This window comes from Epinephelus fuscoguttatus, linkage group LG21, assembly GCF_011397635.1.
Source record: "Epinephelus fuscoguttatus linkage group LG21, E.fuscoguttatus.final_Chr_v1".
NCBI classification, from domain to species: domain Eukaryota; kingdom Metazoa; phylum Chordata; class Actinopteri; order Perciformes; family Serranidae; genus Epinephelus; species Epinephelus fuscoguttatus.
Genome location: NC_064772.1, coordinates 29,381,122 through 29,397,368, shown reverse-complemented (window position 1 = coordinate 29,397,368; position 16,247 = coordinate 29,381,122). Strand labels below are relative to the sequence as shown.

The window sequence follows — 16,247 nt, the reverse complement described above, 5'->3', positions numbered from 1 at the left end:
ATAGAGGAGCTAGACGGCACTCAGCTTGCACACCAAAAAATAAATACATTTGAAATACTCAACAGCAATGTCTCTCTCCAGAAATCATGACCCTGTTACTCGAGATAATCCACAGACTGTGTTGTAGGAGCTATTTTCTTTGCACCAAACTACACCCACTGACCGTATCACCGCACAAAAGGAGGCATGCATCTACTCTTAGCAACACAGAACTAGCTAACGTTACAGCTCAGTCTAGGAGGACACCATTAATGTTTACATCTCGTGCTGTCACAAGCATGAGTCCCTCGTCCATGAGTAGATGCATGTTTCCTTTCAGCAGTGATATAGTTGGCGGTTGTAGTTTGGTGGATTTTCTTGAGTAACCAGGTCACGATTTCTGGAAAGAGACATTGCTGTTGCGCTTCAAGCACCACAAGCTGAGTGCCATCTAGTTCCATTATATTTCTGAGACGTCTTTACGGCTGGTACCTCCAACACTCTGCAACTCACACCAAAACAATCTAGAGCAATAAATAGCACTACAGGTGAGAGGAAAAATATGTATTTTTAATTTTTGAGTGAACTGTCCCTTTAACACTAAAATACTGCTATTAGTAGAACCATCCTAACTTTCAGTTTGGCATACTAGGATCAGATAGCATTTATCTATCCACCTTGACCTCATCGTGGCCACAAGGCTCCATGCGATATAAATACACATGGAAGGGGTCAAAGGTCACAGCAGCACACAGTAACAGTGTTCTCACAGAGGAGCTGCATGACGACAACATCTGTGTTTTGAATGGTCAGTGTGCAGCACTGTTTAATTTTGTAGTCAGAACTCTTTTGTCTTTTCTCTGCTCAAATCCAACCACATGTTGTAATTACAGGGTGAGCGCAGGCCATCGTTGGTCAAATCAAAACACAAGTAGTCGTCACCATTGGTCCTTTGACATACCTTTGCCTAGGGCAGCATCCCTTTAGTCGAGCCATAGCTTACTGTAATTAGACAGCTCCATACAGCAATTAGTCACTTCCCTTAAGTCTATACAGTACAGTTTCTCTAAGATATGTGGAGAACTATGAGACCTAGAAAACGCAACAGGAGGTTTCCACACGAGACAGGATCGATTCTCCAAAATATAACATTAAAAGATTGAGGCAGAAAATAAAAGTGAAGAAAAAGTGTAAGTTATTAAAATCCACTGGCAATTATAACAACAAATTTGGAAACTTATTGAATCTGAAATGAGCAAAACACAGTTAGGGGGCCCTCCTCAGAGATGCTTCTTTGATACTGGCTATCCAAACTCGCTAAAAAAATATCCAACACAAACCAAGATGTTATTTTTACACAAGATGCATCTTCTGGCAATATTGGCATCAAGACACAGACCTCCTGTAGTCCTTAAAATAATACACACTGCGCACTGATGTGTGTTTGCTGCCCAAAAATAGAGTATAGGCAAGTATGTATGTGAGTGTGCTTGATTCAGACAGGTAATGTCAGCGAAGCATGAATAGACGGTCTCATGGATTTGGCACTGTAGGGAGGCGTCATGGTGGGGAGGGAGGGAGGTGGTGAGCAGGGGAGAATATGCAGTGGGGTGGGGGTGGGGGGAGAAAGGCTTGACGGGGCAATGAAAGACTTCCATTCATCTAAACCAGATCCCTTTGCGACGGTGGTCGCCCTCAACCTGGGGCAGGTATGGCATGAATAGATGTTTATGAAAAATGTGGGTCAGGGTTTGAATAAGTGAGCAAATGTTTCATTATTGGGGAAATTATTGAAATAATCTACGCCTGTAAATCAAAAACTACCACTGTAGTATGAAGGGGAGTAATAACTTAACTTTGGAGGAAACTGTATAGACATAGACGATGCTTTGTAATCAAATTAGAGGTGTAAGACGCAACATTTCCTGGGCATACCTTTCAGCAAAACTGATTTTAACATGTAATTTATTTTCTCATTATAACCACCGGCTTCGATGCAGAAGGCCACGGTATTTCCTGCCCTTGTATATCCCAGCATGCATCAGGCCCTGTGAGGATCTTTGAGGAGAGCAGGGACAGAGAACAGACAGGAGACCTGTTCCAAAAACCACACAGTGAAGACCCTGTTAACTGACTTATGGCTCCTATTTTCAGCCCCTCACTGGCCAACCTCTGACTGGACACTCTGTTTCGTACAAATGCTGGTTTCAGTGCCCTCTCATAAATCTAATCAAAGCTGACAAGAGATATGAAAGTAAATCTGCTTAGAGAACTTTGCACCTAAAAAAACATCTCTGGCCCTTTCTTTGTTGAGTAATATGACACTGTAATCCCAGTCAGTCTCCAATTAGAAATATACATATATACATACTGGAAACTATTTAATAATTTTCCTAATGAAGGTCAATTAAACATAAACGAACTAAAACATTAAATGACCATACTATTACCATATTATTTTAACATCAATCTATATATGATCAATCTGATATCTTTTCAAAAGACTATAAAATACAAAATCAATGCTTAACTCTTCATCAGTGAACACCTGCATGATCCAAATGACCTCAGTGAAGCATGAGGTCAGACAGCGCAAATAATACAAGACAAAAATCTAAAGTACAATACAAGACACACACAAAATGGCTTTAAATTCGCAGGTCCCTGTGCCCCCCTGGCGATGACAAGGTATGCCAAATATATGGCTTTAAAACAAGAGTAGCAGCATCAATCTGTCAAACTTGGCCTCAGAATAATGACTAGCTATTCCTGCAGTCCCTAAACAAACCAGCACTCCCTCACAAGCAAACACAGTCCCCACACAGCCTGTCAGTGACGTTTATTTCCCACCAGAGGAGACCGTGAGTGTTGTGACAATTCAGCCATTGTCTGTCGTTATTTACATCCGCCTGACCTTGTGTCAGCGTCCACCTCTGAATGAACTGTGCCTTAAAGCCTAACGTTCAAATCACTGACTGTGGAGGTGGAAGCACACCCCAAATAGCACATGAACTATGCTTAACAGTAGCAGCTAAAGGTCAACTGCCAAGTGCGTAATAAAAAAATCTATTACTTTTTAAGTTTTAAAATTTTCTTACAAATAGGGATGAGAAAGGCTAGAATACATTACATTTATCATTTGGAGCATGAACAGCTGGAGTTAAACTTCACCCGCAAAACGACCATTTGTATAGCAAAGAAAACTTTGTATTTTCGTACACCTTCACAGTGAATGAAGAATCCAAAAACAGCAAAAGTTCTTTATGAATTGAGGTAAACGTGGTCCTCATAACTGCGGTGAAACTAAAACAAAACATCTGTTCACCAACTCTCACATAACTCTTGCAGTATAATCCAAGTCTCATTTATCCAGTCGTTGCTCGTGACTTCTCAAAAGCATGTATTTTCACTACAACTATAATATTTGTAGCACTTCCACATACCAGCAGCACGCCTAGACACATGTGTGTGTTTGACTTGTGCTTGAAAAGTGTTCAAATGCACAGGTGCATCAATTTTAAGTGTTTTGAATAGTAGCATTTTAGTGAAAATGCATGTGTTTGGAAAGAACTGTGCACACGACTGGATAAATGATACGTAAATTGTACTGCATGAGTTTTGTGAGAGTTTGGAAACGGACGTTTTGATTTAGTTTCAATTCATGAAGAGTGTTCCTTTTTTGGATTCTCCGTCTACCGCGCTAATGCAAGACAAAACAAGTTTTCTTCATAACTTTAAGGGAACACACAGTGAGTAACTGATGTACAAACGCTCATTTTGGGGGTGGAGTATTTCTTCATAAATTCATTCAATGTTCACCACAAGCTCTGCGGAAGGGCTCCCGTCTAACTGGTTCCAGTTTTATCCATGTCTCTTCTACCAGGGTTGCTAACTCTCCCTGAGTACCAGTTAAGTGGCCATGGGGGAAATGGATTTTGTATTTAAGTAGACACATCCTTGGCACCTCAAGCCTTACAACTGACTTACTGTAAAAGCAGCAGTCTTTGATCTCTAGAGCCAAGTAACACGTGCTTACATGAAAGAATCGTAATACCATCATGTCTGCCATCAATCTAATCAAGTTAGAAACCCATTCATCGGTGGGCCACTTCACCGCTTCACCTCGAGTCAAAACAAATCATCCGATTAAAAGTCAATAACAGTTCAACAAGGCCAGTTATTTTTTGGTAAACCTATTACACGTGAAACTCCCATGGCACTAAGTGTCTCTAATTACAAGGTAAAGAGAAGCTTTAACAAAGGATCTGAGAAGTCTGAGAAGTTGACAGAGAGCCCATGTGTGCTTTGCAGAAAAACAAACAAACAAGCAATAATGATGTACAAAGGTGGCCAAGCTCAAGCGGTTGGACGTGGCTATGGTCCAAATCTCCCCAAATGTCACAAAACGCAGTCACCAGGTAAGTGGATGGCGACTTACAACCCAGTAAAAGCCACTGTATCACCATCTATTTAAAATGAGTGTCTGTTGAGACAATACTTAAAGGAACAGTTCATCCCAAAATTAAAAATACATATTTTTCCTCTTACCTGTAATGTTATTTATCAGTCTAGACTTTTTTGGTGTGAGTTGTTGAGTGTTGGGGATATCGGCCATAGAGATGTCTGCCTTCTCTTGAATATAACAGACCTAGATGGCACTCAGCTTGTGGTGTTCAAAGCACCAAAAATACATTTGAAAAACTCAACAGCGACGTCTCTTTCTAGAAATCATGACCTAGATACTCAAGATAATCCACAGACCTTGTTGTGAGTAGTTTCATTTAGGAACTATTTTCTGTCTACCAAACTACACCCACCAACCGTATCACAGCGCAGTGGGAAGCATGCATCTGCTGCTAGCTCACCTAGCACCTCTGAGCTAGCTAACATCACAGCTCAGCCAAAGAGGACGCCATTAATGTTAGCATCTCGTGCTGTCACATGCCCCTCATCCTTGAGTAGATGCACCCTTACATCTGCGAGGTGATACGACTGGCAGGTGTAGTTTGGCTGAAAGAAAATAGTTCCTACATGAAACTGCTCACAACAATGTCTGTGGATTATCTTGAGTAACCGGGTCATGATTTCTAGAAAGAGACATTGCTGTTGAGATGTATCAAATGTATTTCTTTGGCACTTTGAGCACCACAAGCCGAGTGCCATCTAGTTCCATTATATTGGAGAGAGGGCAGAAATCTCTACAGCCAATATCTCCAATTCTCGACAACTCACACCAAAACAATCTAGATTGATAAATAGCACTATGGGTAAGAGGAAAAATATGTATTTTTAATTTAGGGGTGAACTGTTCCTTTAAAAATTTAACAACACAGCAAGAACAAGTAGTTCTAACAACATTCAACAATGTAACTGACCAGATCTGACCTGGTTTCTGTCATCTCCATGACATCAAAGTGGTTCAGTGGGACATGAACTAAAACCTCTCCTTAGGAAATCTGGACTTTTTTAGTTTCAGATGGTTGTTTAATCATTTCCGCACAATTTACCAGTAATTAACCTCGCAATGGCAGCTTTAACAGCTCATTCACAATATGTTCACCCAGTCCACCACCACACTAAAAGATTTACCTGGAAAACCTCCTCATCAAGGATCCTAGTGCCGAACACAGTGATGCCATTAGTGCTGATGGAACCATGGTCACTCCTGAGGAGAGGCTTGGTGATCTTCTTCTTACAGTCTACGATGATGGTGACCGTCTGCTTCTCCACACTGATGGCCACACGATGCCACCTGGCCAAGGACACAGCAAGGAGAGGTGAGAAATAAAAGAAGCCAAATTAAACCAGTATAAGAGTCACTGTTAATGTTAAGTCATTCTGGAAAACGTGTGGCACATATAGAGCACCGTAAGGCATTGTAAGTAAATATTGTGAGTGTCAGTGGACAGTGAAGTCTTTGTAGGGCAAGTGTGAAGTCAGTAACATGAAATTCAACTGACAGTTCAACAATTTTGTGATGTTTGATTACATATGTGTAACCCTAGCCCTAATAGGATTATAACCTGTCTTTAATACATCCTAAAATACCTCCGGGAGAGAGAAACTGAATGCTTTGGTGTGTGATGTGATTCATCACAGAAGCTAAGGCTCTAAAAAAACATGAACCTCAGAGTTATGTTTGATATGTTTTGATCAACATCACCCATTAATGCAAAGGGGTTAACCGGGGTCACACGTGAGTCTGACACCTCCCTCGCCTCTGGACCATTTGCCACTGCACTTAAGGGCTATTGCATACCAGGCAGCAGTGGACCACATTCTTGCCCCCACACTCTGGCCCTGTTTAACACGGGATTACACTCATTAAACTCCAAACTTAATCCTCCTTCTGGGTTACTCGGCATGACAGACATGGTGAACATTGTGGAAAGTGTGTGTCAGAATTCAGGAAGGCCTGCCTTGCCAGAGCAGGAGACAAACAGTCAAAACATTGTTCTGAGGTGGAAGATGAGACCTGGCACCACTGTGGCTCAAGATGGCAATATGTAAAGCATTCACCACAGGTACAGAGATATATATATATCTGCTATCATATCAATACGTCTGTATGGTAAATCTTGTTATCTAAATGTCCAATCCCTTTGAACACAGCTAGATCATACGGACACATTCCAAGCCAGGCAACAGAGCTCAGAGGAAAATAAACGTGCAATACTCTCTGGGCTTAGCAGTACAGCAGGAAGGATTACTTGTCACCTTATATGGCTAAAAAGCAAATGTTGACTTCTATAGGTTAAAACAGTTTCTCAGACTTCTGAAGTGCGTTATGATCAAAAGAAGAAGAGTTACATTGTGTTTGAAATAGCAAATGTTAATGCAATCTTTGAGAGGCATGTTTAAAGAGCTTAAATCAGATCCAACTGGGGGTGTACAGTGTAACAGCTCACTAGAAATCCTCCCATTCACGTCCCCTTCTGTTTAAAAAAGGGATAATGCTCTTTTTCGCCTCATCAATATCATCATTGTGCCTCTCTTTTCAAGCTTTGCATATGCGTCTTAGTAACAATGAATGCATCTGCAGGGATTGCAGACTGTAAGCAGCCTGAGCTGCAGTCAGTTAAGATTTAGACAAGGCCTGGAACTGGAAAGCATCCAGACCAAGAAGTGTTAAAAATCCTCCACAGAGAACACTGCTCCTTAGACAGTGGGTCACAAAAACTACACACTGGACAAAACAGCTCTATAAGACTAACACAAAGCAGGCTGGGAGTGTTATCCCCTTCTCTTTGTTGCAGCCTTCACATGGATCGTGCACTTTAGTTATTGCTGACATGAGACTTCTGAAGAATTTACAAAGCTTCTTTTTATCATGACAACTGTGTACACACTAGATCTCATTTAAGGCCAATTTGGGTCACAACAATATTGTGGCCGGGTTATGACTTCCCTCAAAAGCTAAAAAAAACAAACTATCCTCACACAGCATGTCAGCAAGTAAAAAAATGTTTAATAAATCTGGAAGACACTGTAAAATACAATCTCAAATGCAGCCTATCTGTTTATTTATCCCCCCCTGCCCCTGCACAAGGGCTCATGTCAGTTAAGCTGAAGCTCTGAGTCAGAGTTCTGGGATTTCTGAACCTGGGAGCAGATAATCAGGTTTATGCTAAAAGGTTAGGAGCGCTGTTTCTGGTTGGGTGAGGTAATCCAAGGGGGTAAAAAGGAAGTTTAGTACTGCCCCTTTCCCCCCTTCCTTTCCCCCCTCTCTAAAATAACAGAGGCAGTGAGTTCATGGATGAGGTCAGGTTGCCCATAGCAGTCCCTGCTGTGCCCCAATAATCCAGTGTCTCCCTGTCTCTGACCTGTCTCTGTGCCCATGGACCCCCGATGAGATGGATAATCCGGTCATGAGCACCTGTGGTGCAAAAATGGGAAGATCTGGGTTGTTTTCTTGCTTTTATCAAGAAGAAGAAGTCAGTGGAAATCAGAAAAACGTTTGAGTGGTTGAATGTTTAGGTGATTTGGAAATGTAACTTGTTTTAAGATGATCAAAATGCATCTGACAAGAATGCATATTTGTGTATATGAGAACATTACTCAAAGTACAGAACAAACCATCTACTTTTCCATAAACAACCAATGTATATGATTCAATGAGAGATCTGCCAATGTGCGAACATGTCTCGCAGCTAATTGGTCATCGTGTATCAGCTGCAAGAACTGGCAGTAACAGAAAAGCTGTATGACTTTGTAGTTAGTCATTTGGTGCTATAAATGGCATATCCTGGATGGTCTGAACATGTTTTAGGCCCCCACTTGGTAGCACCATTTAGCATTTTTAAGCCTGACCCTAAGTCACCCACAACAACTTGCTGCCCTCCCTGCGTGCTCAAACACTCATTCCTTCTGAATCACCTCCAAGCATGGGTCTGAGGGTGTGTTTGAGTGTGTTATTAAGCAGGTGGATATTTGGGATTTGACATACTTTCCGTCAGCAAGGTTGAGAGTACGGAACAGAGGGTAGTCCTCCGGCGCTGGCTTGCCAGTCTGATCCTCATACAGGAAGACGGGTGAACGTCCCACTTCCACACCCAGCTGCTGGACTCCCTGCTGGTTGTAAATGGACAGCAAGAAGGACTGGAGGCCTGATTTGGGGCGTACTGTGGTCAGGATGGAGAAGTCCTCAGGAAAATCACCTCCTGTGGAGAGGTGGAAAAGACAGGTGAATGAATCACAGCGGCAGACACTTAAATACTAATATGACTGACTAGTTACAAACTATACCAAATATTATAAAGTATTTTGGTTACTAAGCATTCATTTCAATGCGACAAGGCCTCAGCTTTAGTTTTCTCATCAAAAGTGATACTCAGCTACTTTTCACAACTTGTTTTCTCACACTGTGTCACTGATGTATGTAACGCATAAACTGTATATAAAGATGAGTGACACATCTCCACTTTCTCCCACTGTACTAAAATGAAGCCAAAATAGTGGACATATCCAGAATATGGGTGCTGCCATCTTGTGTTGGTGACATCATTTGGAGCCAGATTCTGCACAGTATATGGGGTGAAGCCAAAGTATTGAGTTCCCACCTATACATGCGCCCAACTCAATCGCTAGTGAATCACAGCTGTCAATCATGACATCACACCCCCTTTCTATAGCATCAAATAACAATTTAAAACCAAACTTATCAGAATAGCAAACACTTGAACATACACCAGCATGATAAGAGCTACCTACAATCACAGCAACCATCTTTAAGAAAAAATTATTTGACTAATATCAGATTTTTTAGTTTGGCTCATGCCCACCCGCTAACAAGGAGGAGGCGGGGTTTATGACCTGTACTGCAGCCAGCCACCAGGGGGCAATTGAGATGTTTTGGCTTCACTTTTTGGGAGCTGTCATGTCGTCGTCCATCTTTATATGCAGTCAATGGATATGACACAATGATGTGACCTACAGCCGCTTCTTGAAAGCTTTCACATGTGTTCATTTTAACCTTGGTGAGTGTAAAATATAAATTTTTAAGATTTTTTAATTCTGTTCTCTGTGCGAGACACATCCTGTAACAGTGTTTTGCACCTCCAAGAATACAACAGCATTAAACATCATCTTAACTATGAGTAAAGCTTCAGAAATGAGCTACATCCCGAAATCTTGCAAATATTCTGTTCTTTGCATGTATGTCTGGACTTCTATCTAAAAGGTTCTGGAGAGACCGAAAAACAAAAGTTTTGCTCAGCCTATTTAACAATGGAGACACAATCAAGTAAAGAATCCACTGTCATAAAACAACTTTAAAACAAAGTAGTCAGTTTACACACGTTAGCTGAAAGAGGTTAAAGGTTGAGAAGTGTATCTTACCAGGGAACAACTGCGTGGTGGGGGCACTGATCTGGACCTGCTTGGCAACTCTGTAAGCTGAGTCCGGCTTTGATGCTCTTCGGTTTGTGCAAAGTCCTGATGTTTTCGTCACTCCTTCGGGGTAATTTTGAAATTCTAATACTTTTAGCACATCCACTGGCTCTGCTGATCAAGGGAGCAGATAAGACAGCAGTTAGGACATAGCATTGGTTTCTGTAGGCTACATTTGGTTCAACACATGGATGATGGATGCTAGCATGATGAAGAACAGAGTATCAAAGTTTTCAAAATTATACATGTATGTGTCTTGGTTCAGTTCTGGTAGATAAAACAGGGCAGTGAAAGAGCCACTGCATCATTCAGGTAGACAGGGAGGATCGACCCAACTTACTACAACTACAAATTCCGGTCCAGTGTTACTATCTGTTTCCCTCTCTCATCAGAAGGACAGTATCATTGACACAATATACCATTTCTGTGATTAACTTGAGCTTTAAATAGCATTAAATAACATTCACACAATGATATACCCTCCAGTGAACAACACGTCCAAATAGTTAATTTAGAAAATGCTGCCTTCCTGTGGCTCTCCAGCCTCATCTGACAGGAAGTGTCTCCATCAAGGCCAACCAAAGAGCATAATGAACAATGTGCCAACAGAGATCTAGTTCTATAACACCTGGATAGGTTTACCTTGATAAGGGTCACCAGAGGCTCTCTGGGTTTCCATTCTCATCAATCTGATGCACTTTATATAAAGGAGCCTGTGTGGTGATGGTGACCACAGAGACCCATGGGAACGTATTATAATTATGCCTCTTTATCAAAAACACCCTCTCAGTATAAAACATTAGCTTTGTGAGCATGATAGGGGAGAGACCAAAGTGCTGCAGTATACTGACCCTCTGTTACGTGGGAAATTTGCTCCTGGCAGATGTTTTACGCGGCATCCATTAAAAATGAAATTAATGCAGAATGAGACCATGAACATTATTTACATGCCTCAATTTGACAAAGCAAATGTTATTACACTGCTGTCGTCCACATTTTCAGAGAGTTCAATGGACAAAATAGTAAGTGGGCACTATAAATAAAGCCCAGACAAAAGCTTCAAATCCATATATTAAAATAAAAACAGGCACTCACTTCACTACACAGAGTATAGCAATGTGTGAATACAATGGCAGACTGTTAAATGGAATAACACTAATCTGGTTTTGTGGGGTAAATAAGCATGCCAAGGTGTCTGAAAGCATCAGCAAGCCCTTTCTGACACCTCTAAAGCCACTGTTTTTGTTGGCATGTAAAGGTCAAATCACTCAAAGTTTCTTTAACTTCTTGATACAAGGAGATCAAAAAACAAAGTCCGATGACGCTCTCAACACTCTTCGGTCAACATTCCATCTGTGGCGAGGAAAAGCAAATTAAGAGCCTGTTTCGTTCTCTTCAAGAAAGCGTGTGGTTTGGGGACAGGTCCTTGTTTCGACATGAATTCCTCTGAATGTGAAGATGCTGCAAAGCACTGCTTGTATGAATGACTTGGGCGAGATCACCAGATAGTTATAGCTGATTACACTGCTATTTGAGAACACTATTCAGACGTGGTAGACAAAGAAAAAACTCACACTCAAGGATTTTATTTCTATGGAAGACTAGCAACAGAATACACTGCATGAATATGGTAAGTACTGTATGTCACTCTATCATATTGAAAGTATTTTCACATATAAGGCCTGGTCTACATCTGGTCTCCTTATCTTCCAGGACCCTATACAACACAATGAAACAGATGCTTCATTCTACAGTATAAAACTCTGAAGTGTGAGCAGTTCAAGAAAGCAAACACTCAAAATTTAAAAAGTGCAAAAACTCAATCTGCAAAATTCACATCAGTTCTACAAACATCATTCAGTTTTACTCTCAAAAGCAACCTGAACGTGAGGGATAGAAAATATATGCCCCCCCACCACCACCACCACCACCACCACAAGGGAAATTTTAGTGGGATGATGAAGCTCAGTAAGAACAAGTAAGTGTCCTCAGTGTCCACCTCACTCCCCAGGACATAGAGGAAACAAAAATAAGCAAAATTACATAAAAACATCTGAGAAAATGTGAGAGTTAAGAGCAAAATCAGCAAACTGTTGCTCCGTAGGAATGCCATCGCTGAGGACAACTTGGCCTTTTTGTGTAGCTTGTGAGGATGAACCAGCTACTTACTTTGGAAAGTGAACTAAGGACCCCATTGTGAGTTCCTGTGGAGCTGCTTTCAGTTCAAACTCCAGGACTCATATGTTCCAGATGTGGCAATTTGGCCAAGCTACGACCCTCACACAGAGGTGCTGGGAAAATGTCAATACTGGCCAATCCATTAAGGCGGCCAAATGAGTGTGCACAGGTTTTAAAAGAGTGCATCTGATGAGCTGGTGTGAATTTGCCCTCAGGGCTGAGTAAACAGGTCATATAGCAACCAGTGGAACTCAGGGCGCATGGAGGGATGGATCTTCCTTAGTCTGAAGAAGAGAGAAAATTCTAGCCAACCCTAAGTTCAGGCAAGCCAGCCTCTGTTGCTCAGTTATTGGATCATCTGAACATCATTATGCAAATTGCAGCGGCATGCAGGGAAGGGAGGAGCGGTACAACACATTACCATAAGACACTGATCGGCTAATTTGATATCATGTCCATCATGTTCACAGGTGTACAACGATGTAAACACTGTGTTCCAAGAGATAACACACCACCTGTCTCAGGACAGAGGCCAAAAAAGTCTGTCTCAGCTCACCTGTTATAACACAGCACTACATGCAAGACTCGAGCATTTATAGTGATGTCCTGCTGTGTCATTTTCAGCCCTTACATCATTACAGAAAGGTGAAATTGGCTGATAAACAGAGGGGGACCTTTTCACCTGCAGCTCCCTTAGACTCTAATAATATCTTCAGCCAGAATGTCTCTCTCTATATGTCCTCCCCCCTCTCCCTCTCCCACTCTCCCTCTCTCCTTCCTTTAACTTCCACCATGCTGCCGGCTAAAACAAGACAGCTTTATGCTGGTGTCATACCAGAGAAACTTCACTGAGACCTACCCAGTTTTTCAAAGCATTTTTCCCTCCACTCTTCCCCCTTGCTTTTCCTCTCATTACCTCCTTTTACCGTACACCTCCATATGAATCGCAGAGCATGTTATCACGGTGTTTTCTAAATCCAAACAGGTCCTGTTATAGAAAAAAACCCGCTGTGAACATCCCCACTTCACAATTTATGTCTGAGTTTACAGTTATATCACAATGTCAAGCTGTGGCTTTGTGTGGAGGACAAAAAGCTCGTCTCCAAATGATCCAGCAAAGACTATAAATATGTGACAGCCACACGGGACAAAGGTCCAGCAAGGAGCTGATTAGCTGATGTTCCCGGTTGAGCACATTAGGGAGAGGACTCTGAAAATGCTAGCTTTGTCTGCTGGAATGCACATGCCTGCGCCCCGGGGGCTGAGAAAACGTGTCTGTACACTGCTAGATGAAGAGGGCACCCTGCAGAAACAGCTTTGACTGACTGAGACCCTGGAACACAGAGCCTGCAGCAGAATACTTAATAGTCAAAAAAAAGAAGAAGCTGATGTGTTTGGAAAGGTGAGATTTTCGATCTGAAGTAAAACTCCAGTCCGGTATCGTCTCAATCTCTACCAGGAAACAACTTACTATAAAACGAGGAGAGTCGGTGAATAAATAAAAAGCGACATTAAGTTATTTGTGCAGTATAAAGTAAAAAAGCACTGACAGTAAAATTTTAGTGATTTCTTGCTTTAACTTCACTGAAATGAGGTTCAAAGGTTGAGACATCTGACCACCCATGTGCTGATGAAACCCTGTCAGAGCAACATGCTATTTAAGCTCATCTTAACAACAAGGCTGCGTTCACACTCTGGAAAACTGTCATTACGTAGATTTAAATGTACCCCAAATCTCTACCTGCATCTGTATGCGATAACAAATCCTTATAGAGCTGTCTATAGGCCAAGGTGTGAGGCCTATGTAATCCTGAACCCTGTGACTTGCGGCCATTATGGCTGCAGGGTAGGCCCATATGCAGGCCTGCTCTTTGAAGGCTCTGAAATCATAGGGAAGTGCAACAAGGACCATCATCAAATAACTGCTCAGTACTTAGAGGGGAAGCATTCCCACCGCTCACACAACACAGCCTTGTCCTGCAGCCGACAAAACATCTAAGTGCAAAGTTGAGGGGAAGAGCTGGGCACTGGAGGGTGGGGGCGTGGGGGGGTTGCACAAGCCAGCGTTTGGGCTTCAGTGTGGACCAGGGCAGTGTGGAGATAGGGTGAACCTGCCTGACCATTCAGCCCCCTACAGACCCAGAGGGGCTTTACACCCTGCACTGACAAGTCTGACATCCACCTCACTGCTGCATATGTATCATCACACTGTGCTGTACCACGACAGGACACCCTTCACCATCCAGTTAACCATCTATCCTGCACATCCTCCTCTTCATATGGAGAGATAACATCCACTGATAGTGAAGAGTATCAACATAAAAATAGAATTACACAACTCCATACCATCACACAACTTATCCCATCAGCCTGACATGAAATATAAGATTACATGTCAATATGAGGCATCTATGGTTTCAACTCAGCTGTAAGACGCATTTTATCAAAGCCCAGGGTCTGCCCAGTGTCATCTGGATGAAATCCACCCTGCTAACCGGGTCCACATCCACCTAGCGGACCACAGTTCAAACAAAGACCTTTCTTTCAGCCCAAGTGAATCTTAAAATGCAGGGAACGCTGCTCTGTTTTCCTGATCTCCATAAGCACATACCAGCGGCTTAGGATGAATTTAATTGGGCGAGGTGTTTCATCTTCTGAGCGGACGCTTTCCATTCATGCGTAAAAGTAGCCCGCGGTAAAAACTGTGTGATAATGAATATAGTGTTTTGGCAGACAAAATATGTGCACCTCAAGCAAATTACCTCCTGAGAGCATGCAGTGTGTAAATTGCCTCTCAGGGTTTTGCTGTCCACTTCACCTCAGTAGTGAGCAGGGTGCAGTTTTACTGTACCTCCGCGTTTTGTTTGGTGGCTTCCACACAGCGCTCAATCATACAGGTAAATGTTGTAACCTCGCTTTAATGAAACTACTCTGGTTGTGGAAAGGTGAAAAACACAAATGCACGATCGTCTGCGAAGCAAACGTGTCGCCGCTGTGTCCAGGTAATCCCCCAATCTCCATCATCAGTTACCGAGTTTTCCCAGCCGGTGCCGCTCCGTCCCCTTTCGGCCAGATAAAGTTCATTAGAGACGTTTGATCCTAATAATCTTACCTGCTCTGACATTAGTAGCCTGTAGAACCAATGATAAAGTGATGAATGCGGTTACAGTGGAATCCATAAGCCACCTTTTCGTTTTCCACCTTGTGGACCACCTTTGCATCTCCATGGTCGTGCGCCCACAATTGGATCAAACTTTAGAGCGACTTCAGGTGATTTTTAATGACGTCCCTTCCACAATCCCAAATAATGATGGAAACTGTCCTACAAAAAAGCCATAAGTGACAAGTTTCAGCCTCTTCTCTCAGCCACACCGAGGCCCCCGATCCTCCTTTCCAGTGCCCAGCCTTCACAGTGAAGGTAGTCGGGCTTTAACCAAAACGCGCAGAGTGCAGTCGGTACACTTGGTGCGTCCGCGGACAGGAGGGCTGGGCAAGCTCCACAAACCGGAGCCAAGATTACTGGGAAATGACAAGGGAGCCAGCCCCCGATTAGCAAATCACGGGGCTGGAAATTCTCCTTCGGGTCCACCCATTAGCTTTGTAATGCGCCCCCAAGTCTCTCCCGAGTGGTCTGAGGAGAGAGACCTGAAGTTAGACCGTGACAAAGTTGGTAACGACCTGGAAATGATGAAATGGCAGAATTGTGCATGTAGTGTTTCTATAATACTGATAAACCACCTCAGCTCGTGCAGATAACTGTTGGTATGTGCAGCAGAAATATAGTTTTTAGTGAGTAAAATGAGGAACTGTTGAAGCACAGCCCAGTTTTGACACTAAAACATACCCTTTAATCAATTTATGAAAACTTTTGAACCATGACAGATTCAAATTAGTACCCATACACCATAAATAAAGAACATCACAACCACATATAAATATACATAAACAAATATGCCATGGTCACATAATATAATCAGCTTCATCAGTTTGGTATCTGTGTGTGTGAGGATATCGCTGTGAATCTGATGTGCAGACACTAGATCAGCTGTAATCTATGTGGCTGGAAATGAGTATCAATTGTACTCCAAACACTAATGCTAATGTTAGTTAGATATAAATTGCAAAGGAATACCCTAAGAAAGAACAGAGAAAGGAGCATTTTTGATCGTGCAGGGTGTCGTGAGTGACAACTTAAAGCAAAC

At 42.3% G+C, this 16,247-nt stretch overlaps 1 protein-coding gene across 7 annotated transcripts in view; it reads right to left on the bottom strand.

The window, feature by feature from the left end:
* Positions 1-16,247, bottom strand: part of col11a1a (collagen, type XI, alpha 1a) — a 109,416-nt gene that overhangs the window by 77,636 nt on the left and 15,533 nt on the right. For 3 of the 7 annotated variants that reach the window (XM_049565706.1, XM_049565711.1, XM_049565712.1), the window contains exons 1-4: positions 15,158-15,525; positions 9,817-9,981; positions 8,426-8,639; positions 5,569-5,731 (exon numbers count right to left, since the gene is read on the bottom strand). In XM_049565706.1, coding sequence (XP_049421663.1) covers positions 5,569-5,731; positions 8,426-8,639; positions 9,817-9,981; positions 15,158-15,272 — 657 coding nt within the window. In that variant the 5' untranslated portion in view covers positions 15,273-15,525. Of the gene's footprint in view, positions 1-5,568; positions 5,732-8,425; positions 8,640-9,816; positions 9,982-15,157; positions 15,526-16,247 lie in introns of those variants that run through there. The other 4 variants (XM_049565708.1, XM_049565709.1, XM_049565707.1 and 1 more) reach the window with 3 other exon arrangements.